This window comes from Tachypleus tridentatus, chromosome 2 (assembly GCF_004210375.1).
Source record: "Tachypleus tridentatus isolate NWPU-2018 chromosome 2, ASM421037v1, whole genome shotgun sequence".
Lineage (NCBI taxonomy): Eukaryota > Metazoa > Arthropoda > Merostomata > Xiphosura > Limulidae > Tachypleus > Tachypleus tridentatus.
The window spans coordinates 117,606,654-117,620,069 of record NC_134826.1 but is presented as its reverse complement, the minus strand read 5'-3'; the positions used below and the strand labels follow the sequence as shown (position 1 = coordinate 117,620,069).

At 34.6% G+C, this 13,416-nt stretch overlaps 1 protein-coding gene across 2 annotated transcripts in view; it reads left to right on the top strand.

The window, feature by feature from the left end:
• LOC143244921 (proto-oncogene tyrosine-protein kinase receptor Ret-like) overlaps positions 1 to 13,416 on the top strand; it is a 74,110-nt gene that overhangs the window by 16,260 nt on the left and 44,434 nt on the right. For both annotated transcript variants that reach the window (XM_076490466.1, XM_076490467.1), the window contains exon 4: positions 10,454 to 10,707. In XM_076490466.1, coding sequence (XP_076346581.1) covers positions 10,454 to 10,707 — 254 coding nt within the window. The remainder of the gene's footprint in view (positions 1 to 10,453; positions 10,708 to 13,416) is intronic.

Sequence of the window (13,416 nt, the reverse complement as noted above, 5' to 3'; positions counted from 1 at the left end):
TGTACGTAGTTAAGATTTAGACTTAGTACGTCTTAATGTTTAGTCTGAATGTTACATCTTTGTCACTACAGAAAATATAAACAACGAATACTGATTTATAAAAAATGATTTACAAAAGACTTTTTTTTCTCTATTCGAAGCTACTGACCCATGCACGCCGTACATGTATAAATTAAATGTAACTATGAGTAGTGTGAGTGTTGTAGTATATGGTGTATGTTGTTATGACTTTCTAATTATAAATTATATACATGAAGAAGAGCTATCATATTGAATGACAGGAAACCAGTCGTTGTTGTTTTTACGCAAAGTTACACATTGTGTTGAAACTTTGTAGAATGGACGGCAACTGCCTGTTGTGGAGACACGTTTCGAAAGCCTTTCGCCTTTCGTCTTAAAGGAATTGGTGCTTGGATAGAATATTCAGGTGATTTTTCTAATGGTTGATCATCTGCAATCCAAGGATCCAAAATTGAAACGTGATGTTTTTCAAGATGACTTTGCACCCAAACTGCCCCACAACAAGTACGTTATCAAGAAATATAATAATCCATTAATTGGATCAACTGTCAACCTTGAAGTCAATGCGGAGGAGTCCCAGTTTATTCCACTTGAACCAATAGTCACAGAAGATAGTTACTGTGGGAGTCAACACATAACACCAGTATATCCCAGCCTGCTTCATGCTCAGTTCTTAGTCGGTAAGTTAACTGGAAGTTCTCGTAGGGATAAAATAGCAGCAGCAAAAAATATTCTGTTGGGGCAACAACAACATCAGAGCTTTCAAAGAATAGCCCAAGAACTTGAAGACGAAAGACGGAAGACTTTCGAAACGTCATCCTCTACACTTGTGTCTCCACAATAAGCAGTTGCTGTCCATTCTACAAAGTTTCATCTTGAATACTCTGCCTAAACAATTTATCAAAGAATACGCAGTGGGTTACCTGCGCTCTGTCCACCATGGGAAATTGAACTTCAGATTTTAGCGTTGTAAGTCCACAAGCTTTTCCGGCCGACCGAAGGACGAATATGTAATGTAATGTTGGTGTTTTGTTTTTACGTAATTCTAAAACCAACAAATTATAGCATACTTTGTAAGCATTCCAGCCTCTGATTATACATTATTACAATGCTAAGTTAGTAAATTTCTACGTTGTATTTAAATAAGCAAGTAATGTGACAACCACGAGCAATATAACATTGTGGTGACACAAAATGAAAGCAAAACTACATTTTGATATTATTTGGTATTACATATGTAGGGTGATGCCACATCTTTCTTTTTGGCAAGGTATGTAACAGTCCTTCGACACAAAATATTCGTACACTTACATCATAAAGATGCGTTTATTTGAGACTACGAAAAATTAAGCGAGAAAAATATCTGGATAGAAACGAGACCAAATAAATATAGGTTCACCAAAATAAGGATCCAATTATGCCTTCCTTTCAATAGATATTTAGTCTATTCCATACAAAGACATATCGGTCAAGTTTCTGGGCTCAAACGCCTATGGATTTCTGTGTGATCAAACTTTTGAAGTAAACGTTGGAAAACTGTTGCCTTAATACATTAGATACATTATGGAAAGTCTGCAGGCAGAAAGGGTGTGTTTTAGATAACCTTACAATGGATCCACTTGTAATGTAAACTACGATTTGGAGTTATTATCAAGATGCACGGTCGTGAGATAAATGTAACGGATTTAATATCTATCTTTCTTTCAGTTTAATGTATAGTTTAGACATGTGTGTAACTTATAGTGTTAAATGTGTATTACGCAAGTCCTGCCTATTCTTTAAATTTGTAGCAAGGTACCGAGAGTAAGAATCAACAATATATATTTTACGAAAGCACTAACTTATCTTCGAATATTTTTGCCAAGTGAACTTTCGATAATTTCACCTAAAGATTATAAATCGGCATGCCAAGAGATAGTTTAAGAATAATATTGTTGATCTGCTACAGCCAGTTTACTATAAGTCTCGAAAGCTTTAACTGTTATAAACGCTTATTAATCGGAAAACTAGAGATATATGACCAGCAACGTTTATAGATTTCGAAAGTTACCAACTGTTCAACTTCAAAAAATTAACTTTGGACATTGGTATTTCAACGAGGATGTCAGACATCTATCTTCCTTAGTGAAAAGTAAGCTTCTAAACCACATTAGACTGGAATAGAAGAGAGCTAGCATGCTTATCAAGTGAAGTGTATCTGTGTATCAACATAAAATGAATGTCGTGGATCTGGACCGTCGATAAAATATTCAGTTTTAGATACATATTGTTTGTAAGTTTGTAAAACCCTTGTATATAAACCAATATTTGTAATAACTGTTATTATAAATTATATTGTCGTTTGTATAATAAAATATCTTTGTGCTACAAAAGAAGATTGTGTTTAACTTCTAAGTACAAATTTCCGGTTATTTGAAATCGTAATACGTGACGTATGTAACATAAAATTGGAAACTCGTCCAAGAGTAAATTATAATGCGTAACATAGGGCATGACAGGATGCGATGATATGAACTGTAACTACATGGTTAGGCTCTAGAATTATTGTAATATAATGTATTTAACCTTCTGTTTACCGACCAAAGTTAGGAAAAGAGAACGTATTAGATTTCAGATATGATATTTAAAAAACAAACATAAAAAGAAAATGGTTTAAAAAATTAAGAAAAAAGAAAAGGATTTCAAAACAAGTAATAATAAAAACTCGTTCAAAAGAAAATGCCAAAACTTTGAATTAAAAAAAAGCATTATACTAAGAAAATAATATTCGACAAACACATTGAAATACGTTTATTCCAAAAATGTCAAAAAGTGGACCCAACTTGAAAATACCAATTAAATGAATGACAGTGTGATCTTTATTTCGAGTTTTCGTCACTTCATTAGATTTTATTATAAGGGATGACTATCTGTTATGATAAACTTCCAATAGACTTAAAATAAAAGCTCATATTTTTTAAATGGGAGATGTAACAACTAAAACTTAAATTCAACTTCACAGTACTGTTTCAGTCCCTTATTTTGAACTGATATAAGCTACAGGAGAGACAACTATTCAGCAGCATTTACTGTTAATTCTTGCGCTACTGCCAGATGTCATGCCTACAGTGCCACCACATTCCTATTGTCCTGAGGCTAACCATGAATCTTCGAATTTATAGTACCATCACTAAATCACACCCAGCCAACATCGTAGTGAAATACTAAGGATGCCACACTAAAGATTACACTTGAAAGTTGTTTTTTTTCTGTGTTACTGGTATTATCTCTATTGTTAGATGATAATAGAAAACGCTTAAAGGTACTACTTTCGTATTTCACGTAATAAATGATTCGGAATTTTGGCTACAGTGATTTATAATATTTGAGAGCGCAATTATAAACTTTGACTGATTCTTACGACGCTATAAACTGATAGGAAAGGTAAAAACAATTTACGTGTGTGGACATGAATTTATATAATATGGTACAGTTTACGTGTGTGGACATGAATTTATATAATATAGTACAGTTTACGTATTACATTAGGAATAAGAATTTTCTAAGTAAACTACGCTTTATATGCACTTGCTGTTAACGGACACCTAAGATTAAAGTAAAGCCATTCCCTAATTTTGATCTATTGACTAGATGGAAAACAGTCAATAGCTCAGCATCATCCCACCATTGCACACAATTGCAAGAGTAGAACATTTTCAGTAGTGTGACGTCTCGAACCCCAGACTTTTCGATCTAGAGCCTCACACTCTAATCACTTGGCCAAGCCCAAACCATGGAATATGATAATTGTATATCTGACTTTAATTAAGTATACAATAAATACGTAGAACAAATTTTGTTAGATAGAAAAAAGTAAAACTTGGTACAACCAAAGTTTGGTTTATTTGTTGTGAATTTCACGCAAAGCTACACGAGGGCTATCTGCGCTAGCCGTTTCTAATTTAACAGTGTAAAACAAGAGAGAAGGCAGCTAATCATCACCATCCATCCCCAATTCTTAGGTTATTCTTCTACCAACGCATAATAGGATTGACTATCACATTATAACATCCCCACGGCTGAAAGGGTGAGCATGTTTGATGTGACGGTGATTCGAACCCGAGACCCTCAGATTTCGAGTCGAGTGCCTTAACATTCTGGCCATATCCCAAGGTTTAGAATTAGAGTCACATCAAAATGGAATATATATATATATATTTCCGAAAGAAAAAGTTCAGTACTCCTGAAGTTAACTTTAAGGATTTCAAGAACTACAAAAATTAAAACAAATGTTTCAAATTAGCATAATTTTACGTCATATCTTGCTACAACTACGATATATTTGTTCGATAGTTTATTCTTGGAATAGTGAATATTGGTAAATGTGTTTTGTTGCTTTTGCCGGTCTGATTAAAAACCACATTAAATTGTGTCTCAATTATGAGTTTGTTTTCTATGTAACCGTTTAAACCCCCCCCCAAAAAAAAAATAGCTGCACTTTGGTCGTAAGCTATATTAATGTAACAGTTGAAAAAATTTGACCAAACCAGACACATAGATACCCGATACGGGGATTTGAATTTCAATTTGAAGGGAAAAATCGATGAAGGTGAAAGATGTTAAGCTGATAATTGTCTTTAATATACATGAAGAGCATTCTGAAAGTACTTTTTATATAACTTTAAACAATTCAGCTAGATTTTAATAGCGCGAATTGATCAAGTGAAAGGTCAGTATCAAATCACTCATCTTTCATCTATAATATTAGAAAAAGATTCCTAAAAGATAATCGTGCAATAAAAATAGATTAAACTGAAGCATTTTCTTTCTCCCTAAGTAAGAGAAAAATTAGTTTTACTCTAAATTAATAAGGAATTCAAAACAAAATTTTATTTCAAATGAAGTGTCAGAAAAACTTTTATTGAAATATTAGTGTGTCACCCATTACGAACTAGTGTATCAATAAACATCTGAATATTTCTTGTTGTTTGAAAGGATAAGATTCATATAATCCTTCATGCGTTTGTGTTTTCTGACGTTGATCTAAATTGTAGAACAACTGAACTTATGTAAAATACTGTTGTTTTTTTACACCATTATTTTATCACATACATTCAAACAAATCACATTATGACACTTCAGTTTTATTAAGTATGAGTAGATGTCCGATCAAGTTTATACATTCATTGAAAACCTACCAAAGTTCGATTGATCCATTTATCAATCTTGAAACTGTTTCACGGAAGTTGACAATATGTAAGTGTTGTGCCATTAAAGGTTAAAAGAACGCTTTGTACGTGATTGAATTAATGTTTCAAACGCTTTGAAAGTTACATAAGATAATAAAGCATGACCTATACTATTCTTAGTTAATCCATTTATTCTGAATATTTATTCATTGATGAAAGGGCCTAAGTAAACTGAATTGCAAAATCTATCTTTATTACACCATTCTTGAAAATTTACGCAATATAGGTTTTTTATTTACCATTATTATGGCTATAGAAATATGCCTATATAATAGGAAATAAAACAAAATATTCAAGTTGAAAGAAAAATCAAGCGTCGTATAGAATCGTCTTCCCTTGAAAGTTGTTTAGTGTCCAAAAATAAAATAACATTGTAATCTACGGGTGAATATATCAACATTTCGCTCACGGTTTTGAAACCGACACTTTGTAATTACAAACATTTAAACAAGAGTTTGATCCAAGTAAATATTTCTGTAGCCAATGTGGAACTGTGTATAGATAGCGCTCCGTGTGTCCAGATTGCTTAATACAAAGATTCACAGTTCGCTACCCATTGCCGAAAATATGGTCCTCGAATATTGAGGCTATAGGTTATGATACGAGTGATAATGAAATCCCATTGGTCGTCAACCAATCAAAAGTAGCCCAAGAAATGGTGCTGGATGTTCTCGACAACTTTCTTCCCTCTAGTCTATTATTTCAAAATTAGGACGACTATGCGCTGGTAGCTTTTATGTAATTTAGCATGAAATTCTGAAACAAACAAACAGCAATAAATGATTTAAATGAACTACACACTTTTTGATTATGTTTTGAGAGTTGGAAATTTCTAAAGAAAATAATAATTAAACAGTTGATGCATTTTAGATTGATCTATGTTTATAAATTTAAAGCGTGTCGCAGAAAATTCATAGTTATTACTCAGGAAAATGTCTTAATGATATACTTCTATTGTTATATGCTAAATTAAAAGAAATGTAAATTCCCCAACCAGAGACATACATAAAGATTTTTGAACGCCTTCTATATAGTATATTTTACTAATGCAAATTCCAATTTAAAATAGGTCACTTTATGTCATGCTTTATGACATATGATATGATATATCATATGATAGGAATATGATAGTTGATTGTACAGTATATAATAAAAGTACGTACGTATTTTGAACCATTTTGAGTACCCTACTCTATGTTAGTTCATCTTGATGTACACACCAAAGATTTCTTTCAGATCTGTTTGATAGATGATGGGTTAGAAAAATCTGCCTGTGAGATTGGAAATATGTCAACATTATTCTCTTAAATCATGTAAACCTGCATTACTTTTTTATTATAAGCCAGTCTCTCTATCCATTTGTATGATAAAAATTATAGAACGTACGATAAACTCTCCCATATCATGGTCTCCTTAACATTTTGGCTAATTTCCTATTCAATAAGTTAGCTTTTGTAAAGGCAAAAAAACCCTTGATCGTTTTGCAACTTTAGAAGTCTGTTTTACGAGACTTGGTCACACGTGATTGTTATCTAAATATTTTGGCATCTGAATAGATGGTCTTCTTCAAACAACTTACTGCCTTCTCGAAGGCGTTTTTTGAGATGGCTTCTAAATCATTATTTGAATTTAAAACTTACTTTATTAAAATTGAAAACTCCCACAACCTTGGAAAGTCTCTTTCTCGTAGAGTACTTCGGGGATCAAATCTCAACTCCATTTTGTTGCTTGGTGATACTTGGTGATACAGCGGACTGTCTTCAATGAATAATCATTGTGGCATTTATGCTACTGTCGTCTCATTCTAGAGATAAGATTGAAATTTTAGTTTTCGTGAAGGTTCTTGTTAACTAATCTTAATCTCATTCAAACGTGGTTGGCAGCTGGGATTTCTCTTTATGCCGCTCTAGCAATAAATAAATACAGAAATAGATTTGTAAGATTTTGTATACTTGCCTCGATAACTGATCATCAAAAATGGTTTCATCTGCTCAGAGTGCTTTTGGCACCTCTTAAGGCTTCTGATACATACTATTGTATTTTTATATCCCAAATAATTATTTATTAAAACTCCAAGTGCGATTGTGTATTGCGTGACACTGCTCTAACTTATGTCTTTCATACAGTTCCTTCAATATTTAGTTTTGAAAATTGTGGCTTTTAAAGCTTCGTTAGTTCTTCGCTGACGGTACCACACTGGTCAATATTTTTTCAAATTATTGTGTTTGTTTTGTTTTTTGTTTTTGAATTTTGCGCAAAACTACACGAGGGCTAACTGCACTAGCCGTCCCTGATTTAGCAGTGTAAGTCTAGAGGGAAGGCAACTAGTCATCGCCACCCACCGCCAACTCTTGAGCTATTCTTTTACAAACGAATAGTGGGATTAACAGTCACTTTATAACGCTCCCACGGCTGAAAGGGTGAGCATGTGTGGTGCGACCGGGATTCGAACCCTCGATCCTCAGATTACGAGTCGAACGCTTTAACCACCTGGCCATGGCGAACCTCCGTGGTTCTCTAGCCATCTTTATGATAAGTTTTTTACTCCATTATTGTTCAATATATACTGTAAACGCTCAAAATTACCGGTATTTGTACCAGTTTCTCTTGTTACCAAACGCAAGATATTTGTGTATTCTATGTCCAATCTCAGAAAATGTGAGTCTTTCAATCCATTACTCCAATAGTTTTACAGCCGAGTTCATTTGCTTTTCTCTGGTATTTTCTTGTCGATACTTCAATTCATCATGTCTGTTTTGCATCACTAATGGTATCTTTATTGGGTTACTCTGGGAATATCATTTCTTGCTCCCTTGTTTAGCTTATCTCGATTCCTAGTTATGTTGGTGTTCCTAGAAACGAAAGCAGCTTTGCTTACTAATTCTTCTTGTCCTTAATTTTTTTTTCTCTTACCCTCTTTCACAGAGAGATCACTTCGTCTTGGACCAAATTTTGGACTACATCTTTAATTGACATCTAACGTTTTATTCTTCATACTATTCCTTTTACTAGATTGTTAACGCTTTTGAAGACAAAGTGTCATAATGTAATTTGTGTCTCACCTACCGCGTTAATTTATGTTGTAATACTGCCCTGCAAATAAATAAATACGCAACGATTTTTTTTTTATTTCTTAATTATCCTGCATACACTGTTGTATACTAACATGACTAAACTATCACATACTTTATGTTATTTATAAAGTGGAATTATCCATGATGGGCCCGGCATGGCCATGTGGTTAGGGTGCTGGATTCGCAATCAGAGGGTCGTGGACTTGAATCTCATTTCATTAGACATGATCGTACTTTCAGCCTTGAGGGTCTTATTATGTTACGGTAAATCCCACTATTCGTTAATAAAAGAGTAGCCCAAGAGTTGGCGGTAGGCGGTGATGACCAGTTGCTTTCCTTCTAGTCTTTCTCTACTAAATTATAGACTGCTAGCGCAGATAACCTTCGTGTAACTTTGTGCAAAATTTAAAACAAACCAAACCTTCACAGTGATCTTACTGCTACTAATAATATGTTAAACATATTTTACTTCCTTAATAGTAGTTTAATTTTTTTTACTTTTTTACTCAATAGCTTGTTTGTTTTGTTTTGGAATTTCGCACAAAGCTACTCGAGGGTTATCTGTGCTAGCTGTCCCTAATTTAGCGTGTAAGACTAGAGGGAAGGCAGCTAGTCATCACCACTTACCGCCAACTCTTGGGCTACTCTTTTACCAATGAATAGTGGGATTGACCGTAACATTATAACGCCCCCACCGCTGATAGGGCGAGCATGTTTGGCGCGACTCCGGCGCGAACCCGCGACCCTCAGATTACGAAGCGCACGCCTTAACGCGCTAGGCCATCCCAGGCCCCTACTCAATAGCATAATGAATGTTTAATATTTAGTGGTCTTGAAATCCTTTTGGATATTTAAATGACGATCAGAAAACCAGAGGAAGAAGAAGCTTAATACGTTTTAATTAATTTAGCCGTCCCTAATTTAGCAGTGTAAGACTAGAGGAAAGGCAGCTAGTCATCACTACCCACCGCCAACTCTTGGGCTACTCTTTTAGAAACGAATAGTGGGATTGATCGTGGTATTATAAAGCCCCCACGACTAAGAGGGCGAACATGTTTGGTGTGACGGGAATTCGAACCCGCAACCCTTAAATATCTGGCCATGCTGAGAAAAAAAAGTGATAAGCATATGGGGTTGAACGAACTGCGCATGCGTATTTTAGACCTAAATAACTTGAAAAAGCCCACAGAATTTGTATTAAGTGTAGTGCTCGTTTTCTTAGGAACTTACACATGGTTTAAGTGTTGAAGTATTGGAATTTAAAAACCAATACACAATCCAAACTTTTCGGACAAAGGCCTTTCTAATGGTGTAAGAGTCGTAATTTTTGATCGAGAAATCTTCGACAAACGTTCCGAACAGCCAAACATAAGAGTATTATTTATATAACTTCTGTTTCATTAGGAACAGTTACCTTCCCATAACTACTGCAGACTGTGAACAGTAGTTTGGTATGGAACAATTGTTTTTTTTTAGAACATTTCAGACTTTAGAACCAATATATGTTCTTGAGTTTAATTCTTACTTTTTTCCCACATGCAAAGCTTACGTACTGAAATTAACTCTGGTAGGCACTATGTATCCCTCACATCGAATCCTATTTCAGCAGAAACCTCGGCTGTTAAGGTTTGGTCTGCTTGAACTTTCGCGCAAAGCTACACAAGGGCTGTCCGTGCTAGATGCCCTTAATATAACATTGATAGGATAGAAAAAAAAGCAGCTAATCATCACTACCTATCACCAACTGTTGGGCTACTCTCTTACCAATGGAAGTATGGTTGACCGTCACACTATCATGCTCCTATGGCTCAAAGAGCGAGCATGTTCGGTGTGACCCAAATTCCAATCCCCCACCCCAGATCGCAAGTCGAATACCCTACCACTAGACCATACCAGGGCCTCCTGTAAAATGTATTTATTCTTCCCACATTGTAGTTTGTACCTAAGTTTGTATGTTTGTCTTTTATGTGTAGCCTTTTCTTTTTTTTTAATGTTCTTTAAAGTTTCGTTTTAAAATGTTATCAAAGCTGTGTAGATGTTTTCTTCTTGTGCTTCTTTCCGTTTATTTCAGTTTTGGAATTAAGACAACTTAAATCTTCATAAGTGTTTTTGCTTCCTTTCCATACTCAGGAAACAACGTTGTTTCCGTGGGATCAACCGACGGATCTCTGTCACTTTTGTCTTACTTAGACGCAGATCAACATGAAGCGATTCAAGAGTTTGAGTTTCAGTGCACAGTTCGAAGTAAAAATGGAGTGCGTCCATCAGAACCTTTCATTCTGAAGGGAAAAATCAACGTCTTAGATGTGAATGATAATGTCCCTTATAAGCCTAAAAATGTCCATTCAGTGATTGACATAGATGTTAATGACATTGAAGAGAAGGTAAGTGTACATATATTTATAATTATTTTTCTCTCTTTCATCTGTTTTGAAAAAAAAGTTTACAAAAAGGCTAAAAATATTTGACTACAATTATATAGCACATGAGTTTACGATTTTTTTTTATAAAAGATAGCTAACTAGGTGGAAGTAGAGTTAAATACCAGGTCATCCTTGAAGTAATGTCCAATTTTAGGTTTAGAAAAAGAGAAAGGATTTCAAACACTTTTAATGTCATTTAATCAATAATGTATGTTTATGTTCCATTATTATTAATTACTTCCTGCCAACGATTCAGGAGCTTCTGAATGCCGCTTCTATAAAATTCTTGGGGTTTAGAGGAAAAGAATCTAGAGAGAGTAGTTTTTATATCTTATGTGTTCCAAGATCTTTCCCATTAAGATAGTTCTGCAATCTTTGGAGAATAAGGAGGATGCAGAAGTTTTTCCCAGTCTAGCTCTATAATCTTTGAAGTATCCTTGCTGTATGGGGCCATACATTATCTTGGTGTAACATACACCTTTACTATTGATCAAAGCAGACCTCTTTTATTTCAGTGCAACATTCAAGTACTCCAACTGTTGACAATAGAAGTCTGATGTAATCGTTACGTTGAGTGGCAGCAACTCAAAGTGGATCACACCAACAATATCCCATCAAACGCTTAACAAGATTTTCTTAGGGTGGAGGTCCATTTTGGACTGTGCTTCAGCCAGTTTACCTGCACTGAACCATTGTCTGTGGCTCTTGCTCTAAGGATGGCTTCTGTCAAACCATGGGGGACCCATTTTACAAGTTTTGACACCTTGTCAAGCTGTTGCAGATAAGTAAACTGTTGAATGGGTTAAATTAAGCTTCTGTGCTAGTTCTTCAACTGTTGCAGCACAATCTTCATTAAGTGCAGCCAACAGTAAGTCATCATTAGACTCAACAGGCTGTAGTTACCTGATCTGAACTTCTGATATCGTATTGACTTTTTCTTTCATTGAGAGACTCAACACCATAAACCATAAACACCTTGAATTTTTTATGTAGTTTCTACTGCACTATTACTTTTTCTAAACTCATAAAACATTATGTGCCTAATGTGCTCCTCAAACACATCCATCTTCATAAGGGTTTATTTGATTAATGATCTGAAAAAGTGGAGTTGTGTTAGTTTCTTTTATTTGTTTTAAAATTTTTACATACGTCCTACTACACATTTTAGTCATTAAAGCCTTCTAAAAAGACAGAAATGATTATACACTTTTTGTATTAAATTATGGGACATTACTTATGGGATGACCTCATAAGTTCTGTTACAATGAACTGTCAGTGCTTTTGTTGTTTGTAAAACTAATACCATGCAAAAAGTTCAAAATTGGTTAAAAACGCGTTTACAGCAAATATTTACAAAGCCAAGCAGTTTAAACAGTGCTACATAGAAAACAGACTTAGACAGGATCGTTGAAGGGTTAGAATATAAAAATATTACATATTACGTGGTTACTGCATGGAGCACGTTAATAAAAATATTGTTAGAAGGATTGGTTTGGTTTGTTTGTGCAAAGATACACGAAGGCTGTCTGAGCTAGCCGTCCCTAATTTAGCAGTGTAAAAGTAGAGGGAAGGCAGCTAATGATCATCACACACCGCCAACTCTTGGGCTACTCTTTTACCAACGAATAGTGGGATTAACCGTCACATTATAATACCCCCATAGCTGAAAGGGCGAGCATGTTTGATGTGACGTGGATTCGAACCCGCTACACTCGAATTACTAGTCGAGTGCTTTAACCACGTGGCCATGCTGGGGCCTGTTAGAAGGAACATTACGATTTCATAATTTTTCGAAACTATCTTTATTACTTTTCTGAGTATTTTGATATATATCACCGTAATACTTGTTTTTCATATTGTTTACAAAACGACTTCAACGATGTTTCCATTGGAAATTCGTAATATAGAGCCAGTGAAGAAATATAGTAAGCAATTGTTATCAGTTATTATCCAAGTAGAGCAACAGATGCCAATCTTTTAGAAAATATTGTAAAACATAACATTAATTATATAATAATAGGGGACCTTATATGCAAATAAAAATTTTGGGTGTAAGCTGGTAATGACTAGTAGTACCATACTTTTAAAACAATAACAACTCTATATTGACGAATGATCAGGCGCTAACGCCTTTTTTACGAAGCAACAAATACTTGCGAGATACCAAATATACGTATAACATTTACTAATTTAAGTTTAAAATGTAGTGAATTTAATGTAGGATAAGATACTGATAGTGATCACTTCCAGTATGAAGTACCTTAGATTTTATCCCCACCATCTTAAATGAATAAATAAATCATCGCAATTATAACTATAATAAAGGCAATTGGCGAAAATACAAAGCAAAATTAGAAATCTGCTATCAAATTCAGTCAAGGCACATGTCTCGCCTCCCTCTGAATTAGACGAATACTGCCAAATCCCGAAAAACGACGATAACTAAACACCAAAACCTTAGTAGAAATGAACATGAAAACTGTATAAACGTGTAACAGACTTGGTCAAAGGGAGACGAAAGTTATACTAGAGATATAAATTTAAAACCGTAAATTAAAGCGCTCAGAAACAAAATAAAATTGAAACAAGAACACAAGAGCTCCCCGCAGTGATATGTCTACTGACGTATACTGCTAGAAATCGAATTTCGATACCCGTGATGAGCAGAGT